The following is an 8,101-nucleotide window of genomic DNA, read 5'->3' as shown; positions in this document are numbered from 1 at the left end:
AAGGCGTTTAAAAATATTTGTGTCCATGTAACAGGTAATGGGAATTCTGGCCGACTCCTGGGACCGAGGCTCCTGGCCTGGGAGAGGGGGCAGCCATCAGATGTCTGGAGTGTGAGTGTGTGTGCATGTCCGTGTGTGGGAGCCTGCCTGAGATTGGGCGAGCACATGGAGATGCTCAGGCGGTTCAAGGTGATGCTGAGGGTCCCGGAAGACTGACCATTGCCATCCTCTCCCTGGACCCTTTTTGGGGCCCGGGTGTTCATAAAATATTAACAGCCCATTTGTGAAAGGGGTGGACCCCAAGTGGGTGGGCAGAGGTATGTAAGACAATCATCCAGTGTGGGTCGGGTGCATCTTGGGCTGGCAAATAACCTGCCACGGAGCAAAATAAGGGAAACCCTGGCAGAGGAGCTCCCCAACCCAGGAGAAGTGGGGGTGTGGGGTGGGGGGAAGGGCAACCGGCCTAGAGCCAGACCCAGACCCTGTCTTCTCACGCATGTTTCCAGAGCCTGGATGAACTAAGGCAGGTGCTCTGTGGGAGAGGGATTGAGGTTGGGCTCTGAAAATTCGGGGATCTGTTGTGCAGACAAGAGAGAGGAGGTGGGAAGAGGACATTCTAGCCTGAAGGAACAGGAGCAAAAGCCAAGAGACGAGGGTAGTAGGGTCACCCCTAAGTGGCAAGAGTGTGGGGTCCACGGAGGGGTGGACAGTTGGTTGGGGTCAGTGTGTGTGGGGCTCTGTCCATGAGACCCAGTGTCTGGGCTTAATTTGTGGGCACCAGGGAGCAGCTGTGCTGTTTGAGGGTTGCAGTGGCCAGAGGAGTGTTTCAGGCCAGTGGGGCCCCCTCTCCTGCCTTGTGCGGGAGGCTGGATGCCATGTGGTGCTAAGATTCTGGAGTCTGCATCTCTTTGAGTCTGCCCATTGCTATTTTAAGTTCAAAGACTTGCCTGATTGGGACCCCTCCCTCCAGAGGCATCCTGAGATCCGTTTCTGTGAGAGGCAAGACCTCGCTCAGCTTCCTCTCCTCAACTCCAGTCCTGGAGGACACGTTCCCATCAGAGAGTCTCGGGGGACAGCGCCCCCTTGGAGCTGAGGGAGGACCTGGGTCCTTCATCTACAGCCACGTTTTCCAAAAGAAACCACATGAGAGCTCACGAAGGCACAGTAGAAAAAGTAAAAAGAAAGGTGAAATGAATTCTAAGGCTATATTGTGTTTAACTCAATGTATCTAAAATGTTCTTTTGTCATGTAATCCATATAAAAATATTGATATTTTCCTTTTTGAACACTAAGTCTTCAATAGCCAGTGTGTATTTCACACTACATGCCGCAATTCCGATGAGACACATTTAAGTGCCCGATAGTCACACATGACTGGAGGCTGCTGTGCTGGGCAGCAGAGATCTGGAGCTCAGAGCTGGGCGGCAGAGGTGGGGGAAGCTTTGGGCTTCCCAGAGGGTGGGGAACCTACAGGGACGGGCAGAGAGGAGCACAGAGAGGCCTTGCAAAGTGTGGAACAAGCACGGCAGTGCCCTTTTCAGGTGTAATTTGAAACCTCTGGTTGGAGCTAGCTGCGGGCACAGCACGCTCAGGCTCGCACACAAGACGCACAAGCACCTCTAGGCTGACACTGGAAGTCAGTGTACTAGGAAATCACACACAGAGGGGGTTTCAAGGGCAGAAAAGTGAGCACAGTATTCCCTCCCCTGCCAAAACTCCCGTCTCCTCCTCCTGAATTCAACCAGGCCCGGCCTGGTCACCCTTCCACTCTCCCCTGTTCGGAAGTTTTTTGGGGATGTCATGGAGATGGAGAGGGGGTAAAGCTGTGGCCGATGGCTGGCTGGGAGGGAGAACTGCATGCATGGGTACCACTCACCAGTGTGGCTGTTGGTCCCAGTCCAAAGCCATGATGCTCATTTAGCAGGGATACACGTCAGGCCCTTGGGTTATGGTAAAAATCCCCTCATGTCAGTGATGGCCTAGGGAGGCAGCTCATGTGTGAGATACCTCAGGGTTTCAGGTGACTCTGAGCTCCGAACAAATCAACTGGGTCACACACCTGCTGTGGAAGAGCGGCTACTAACTGAGGCAACGGGGGGAGGGTAGGGATGTCCAGTGCCCAGGAGGAGGGGGCTCTGAGACAGGCAGGGTTATGCAGAGGAGGTTCCTTGGAGATGTTAGGTCCAGTTTAGGATGGAGAATGGTGTGTGTGTGTGTGTGTGTGTGTGTGTGTGTGTGTGAGTGAGTGACAGAGCTGCCTGCCTTCCCCTGGCTGTGGGGCTGTCACCTGTAGGATAAGGATGCTGATAAGAGCGGGCACCCCTCACACCATTGTGAAGTAGGTCCTGTGATTGTTGCAGGCAAGAAAACATGGCTCAGAGAGGCTAGGCAACTTCCCCAGGATCACACAATTAGTAAGTGGCAGAACTGGGACTTGAACTCAAGCCTCTCCACTCAAATCCATGCACTTGGCACCAGATTAGCATTTGCTGTGTACCTTCCTGGGGCAGAACCCAGATGGATGAGTTTCCAAGCATGGTGTTCAACCATAAAACGGAAGTAATGAGCACCTAGCCTGGCATCTTCTTCCCAGCCCCCGCCCTCTGGGCTGCGCTTGGATGCTCAGCTAACCTCTGTCTCTTTTTCTTTGTCTGTGTCTGTCTGTCTCCCTCTCTCTCTGCCTCTCTTTGAGGAAGGAGGCTCCCCCCCTTCTCTTTCATCCTCTGGATGTGTGCCCCTATGACGCTGGCCTTCGCCTCCTCTCTGTCTCTCTTTTCTCTTCGTGCCTCTGCCTCCCTCCCCATGCCTACCCTGGTCTCTCTGCAGGACCCTCTGGTGGACATGGTGGGGGGCTCTGGGGCCGGCCTTGCTGCTCACCTCACTCCTCGATGCCTGGGCAGGGCTGGGCCCCGGGCAGGGCGAGCAGGCTGTGATGGTGGCCATGGTGTTCGGCAGCTCAGGGCCATTGCAGGCCCAGGCCCATACCCGCCTCATCCCCCAGAGCTTCCTGGACCTGCTCCTAGAGATCCAACCACTCACCGTGGGGGTCAACACCACCAACCCCAGCAGTCTTCTCACCCAGATCTGCGGGCTGCTGGGCGCTGCCCGCGTCCAAGGCATCGTCTCTGAGGGCAACGTCGGCACTGAGGCCGTGGCCCAGATCCTGGATGTCATCTCCTCCCAGCCCCTCGTGCCTATCCTCAGCATCAGTGGGGGCTCTGCCGTGGTCCTCACCCCTAAAGTGCCTGTTCAGAATCATGTCCCCTCATCCCTGGAGCCTGGAGCCAGGCTAGGGCTGGGGGAGTGGGGCTGAGTCTGGGCCAGGGAGACACTCAGGTCCTGGGAAGCTGGGATTGGGTGGGATCAGCAAGGAGGTGGGGGCTCAGGGAGACACGGGTGAGGGAGGAGAAGGCTGTGGGGATGACGTTCCCATGCTCTAGAGGAGAAACTTCCTGGGCTGCTTTGAAATTCATGTCTGGATGAGGGCTGGGCAGGTGGCAAACCCACCTTTGGTTCTGGGGGCAACCCTGGCCCACCTTCTCCCTGTTTCTCTGGCCTTCCTTGGTCAGGCTCCAGATCCAGGGCAAAGGGCCAGGCTGGGACCTGACGTAGATGACTGGCAGGGGAGGGCATTCCGGGACAGGCACTGCCTGAGGCCTGGGGGCGGCAGGCCCTCGCAGAGCTGGCCGTCCTGTGGGGAGAAAGTTCCAAACACATTCCTGCCCTCACAGCTGGGATAAGCCTCCTGAAGGAAGAACACAGGATGCCGTGCCACAAGGGAGTCTAATGGGGCCCCCTGTGGGTTGGTGGTTGATAAAAGTGCCTTAAGAAATATGTCTAAGCTGAGACCTGGGGGGTGAGGGAGGGTTGATAAGGTGTGTTGATAGGTGGTGGGGGGGCTCCAGGTAGAGGGGGCAGGTGGCAGGTGGTGCGAATGCCCAGCGGTGGGAAGGAGCTTGGGGTTTCTGAGGGACAGAGAGAAGCCTGCAGAAGGTGGTGGGGTCCCAACCACACAGGAAAATATTTGGATTTTACCCTAAGTAACTGCGGAGCTGAGGAAGCTTTTGAGGGGAGAGACTGATCTGATTTGCATTTCTTTTATGATTATTTTTTATTGTAGGGAATTTTGAGCAGACACAAAAGTAGACAATTATAATAATCCCATGTGCCCCTGGCTAAGCACGCCTCACCCTTACCCCCACCCACTTCCCCTCATCTGTATTATTTTGAAGCAAAGCCCAGACATATTTATATCATCCATAAATACTTCAGTACACATATCTAGATGATAGGGCTTTAAAAATAAAACCACCATACATCATCACATTTAAAAAATAATAAAAATTCCTTATCCTCATTTACAAAAAGGATGTTTTTTACATTTTTGAAAGGGTGTTCAAAATAAAGAAATCAAAGAATATACCTGAAAAGCCACTGATAGGGATCAAAGAATACATCCATAAGTTAAAATTACATATTTTAATATAACAAAAATTGTGTCAATTACCTGCTCATAGTTTAAATGTTGAATTTCTGGCATTTCTTTTGGCTTTGTATCAAGCATGTAATCTCCTGTAAAGAGAAATTGTAAAATTGCCTTTTAGAAATGTTTTCTTTCTAATTACGAAGGTAATATATTTTAATGATAAATTATAGCAACATGCGACATACAAAAGTGACTCCTCAATTCCATTCAGAGAAAATCAATGTTAACTGTTAGTCACAGTCTCACATAAATTTTTCCAGTGTACATCCTACAATGCTTTGGAATTTTTTCTTACCCTTTACAATATATTTGAGCATCTTGCCATGTCACTACAATAAAGCTCTAAAAGGTTTAACCAAGTTTCATCAACAAGTATAACTATTACCTCCACACTTTTCCAAGAACAAGCGTTACCACTCTTCTAAATGTCTGCCATTCTTAGACATAAACAAACTTCTCCTTACATTAAAAAAACTGATATCTTAGCGATTACCTGTGGAGAGAGGGAAGGGGGAGGGGCAACACAGGGGTACTGGAACTGAAAGATACAAACAATGATATACTGTATAGCACTTGGAATTATAACCATTATCTTGTAATAATTTTTAACAGAATAATCTATAAAAATACTGAATCACTATACTGTATATCTAAAACTAATATAATATTGTAAAGCAACTATACTTCAAAAAGCTTAATAGTTTTTATACATGTACGTTTATTGGTATCACCTTTTAATTAATTAATTAATTAATTTTATTTAAGTATAGTCAGTTTACACTGTGTCAATTTCTGGTGTATAGCATAATGTGCCAGTCATACATATACATACATATATTAATTTTCATATTTTTTTCATTATAGATTACTACAAGATATTGAATATAGTTCCCTGTGCTGTACAGAAGAAACCTGTTATCTATTTTATATATAGTAGTTAATACTTCCAAAGCACAAACTCCCAATTTATCCCTTCCCACCTCCTATCCCCCAGTAACCATAAGTTTGTCATCTATGTCTGTAAGTCTGTTTCTGTTTTGTAAATAAGTTCATTTGTGTCTTTTTTCTTTTTCTAGATTCCACATATGAGTGATATCATATGGTATTTTTCTTTCTTTTTCTGGCTTACTTCACTTAGAATAACGACCTCCAGGTCCACTGATACTGCAAATTGCATTATTTTATTATTTTTATGGCTGAGTAGTATTCCATTGTACAAATACATCACAGCTTCTTTTTCTAGTCATCTGTTGATGGACATTTAAGTTGTTTCCATGTCTTAGCTATTGTATATAGTGCTGCTATGAACATTGGAGTGCACATATCTTTTAAAATCAGAGTTCCCTCTGGATATATGCTGAGTGGGATTGCTGGATCATAGGGTAAGTCTATGTTTAGTTTTTTGAGGAATCTCCATACTGTTTTCCATAATGGCAGCAGCAAACTACATTCCCACCAACAGTGTAGGAGGGTTCCCTTTTCTCCACATTCTCTCTAGCATTTATCATTTGTGGATCACATTTTTAATACATATATGACTTTTAGTGTATGTGGCACCTTTTAAACATATGTAGCACTATTTTAATATATGCAGTACCTTTTTAATCTATGTTTTGCCTTTTTAACTATGTATTAACTATATACACTTTTTTCTTTGAATCACTTGCCTATACAAGTTTTACTCTTTTCTTATTGAATTATAAAAGTTATTTTTCTATTAGACGAATTAGAACATTTCCTGTTATATGTGTGGTAAATATTTATTTTCCCCATTTTTTGCCTATTTTCACCATTCAGAAATAATTAGTTTTAATACAGTCAGTTCTCCTATAATGGCTTCTGGGTTGGATGTCATGTTTAGAAAGATATTCACCTTTTCAGAGTCTACAAACATTTCCAAATGCATTCTTCATGTAATTTTATGTTTGCTTTTTTTAATGTTTAAATCTTTAACTTACCTGGAATTTATTTTGATATAAACAGTAACATATGGAACCAACTTCTCATCCAGCCTCCCAAGTCACTAACATGTTGATGAAACTGTTAATATAATCTTTATTTTCTAATTTAATATAAACTTCTAAAGACTGCATCAAGTATTCTCTTAATCTTTCCAACTCTGATAATGAAAGAATTCCTATGAGCATCAATATATTATTATTTATGCTTTTAATTAGAACTTTAAGATAGCAAAATCTAGTAGTAATTTTATTCCACCATAGGCACAGGAACTCTAAAAGCACTAAATTAATTGATTCACAGAGATATATAGCCCTAACAGCATTAAATTAACTGATTCATAGAATTATATAGCCCTAAAAGCATTAAACTAATTGATTCATAGAAATATATATGATATACATACACACACACACACACACACTTAACAAATATGTTTGTGTCCTTATCATACATGGCACATTATATATGTATATGTTGAGGTTTTAATACATTTAACTGAAAATTATGTTTTGAGTAAGTTTTATACATTATTTATTCAAATGATTGAGAGCATATTTGCTATACTTGTATCCTGTATTTCATTAAAGTTCTGTATTGATCCTGATAACAGACTGTAGTATATGCTTTCCTAACACTTTAGAAGGGTCAGGATGCAGAACACTATATAATTCAATATTAAAATGACTCTAGAAAGGCTATCATTGATTAAAAACTTAAGTGCTAAGAATAGAATAATTTTGGAAAAAAATCCAGTTAAGAACTCCTCTTTTTCTGATGTCAGAAAACCTCTATGGACAAGAGAATAGCCTAGTTGAGAGGGGCAGCCTCTTCAATAGACCTCAATCATCCCCATCTCCTGACACTCATACCTTTTTATAACCCCTTTCCCTTGAGTGTGGATTGGACTCCCTTCTAGTGAATAAAATGACAGAATTAATGAGATACCACTTCCAAAATAAGAATACAAACTATTGTGGCTTTGGGCACAGTGCTCCCTCATTTGCTCCCTCTGAGGAATGCCAGCTGCCATATTCTGAGCTGTCCTGGAGAGACCTGCATGGAAAGGAGCTGAAGGAGGCCTCTGGGCACAGTGAGGAACTGAGGACCTCAATCCAACAACCTGTGAGGAGCTGAATCCTGCCAATAACCACGTAAGCTTGAAAGCAGATCCTCCTGAGTTGGGCTGGAGACGAGACTGCATCCTAGCTGACACATTTAATGCAACTTCATGAGAGAGAGAGACCTTAAGCCAGAATCACTCACCTGCACCCAGCTTCCTGACCTACATGAGATAACAAAGGTTCATTATTTTAAGCAACCAAATTTTCAGCTGATATGTTATGCAGCAATAGATATCTATATTTTTAGGAAAACTTATAATAGTTAGATTTTTTACAAGACTGAGTTTGAGTTTCTAAGGGAGCAGCTTTCAGCTTCAGATATCTAAGTAAATCATTGCTTACAGATGCTGCTTTATCTCGCTTATCTAACCTTTCTATCAAAATTGGTCAACAACACTATTTCAATCAAAAATATTGAGAATCTATTCTGTGTTTAGTAACAGGTTAAAGCAAATAACTTGTTTGGAAATGCCTGTTCCCTTAAAGAAGCTAATAATCCAGTTGGGCAAAAAACATACAGGAAACAGAGATT

General features: G+C 44.5%; 1 protein-coding gene across 1 annotated transcript; it reads left to right on the top strand.

Annotated features, from left to right (window-relative positions):
* Window positions 1-2,743: 2,743 nt before the first annotated feature.
* Window positions 2,744-5,009, top strand: LOC116660431 (glutamate receptor ionotropic, NMDA 2C-like; the record flags this gene model as incomplete). The annotated part of the gene is made up of 1 exon (XM_032469906.1): window positions 2,744-5,009. A coding segment is annotated over one exon (570 nt), but the record flags the coding sequence as incomplete, so codon positions are not given.
* Between the last annotated feature and the right edge of the window lie 3,092 nt (window positions 5,010-8,101).

This window comes from Camelus ferus, chromosome 29, assembly GCF_009834535.1.
Source record: "Camelus ferus isolate YT-003-E chromosome 29, BCGSAC_Cfer_1.0, whole genome shotgun sequence".
In the NCBI taxonomy this organism is placed as follows: Eukaryota; Metazoa; Chordata; class Mammalia; order Artiodactyla; family Camelidae; genus Camelus; species Camelus ferus.
The sequence above is the reverse complement of the archived record's forward strand: the minus strand, read 5'-3'. Positions and strand labels throughout refer to the sequence as shown.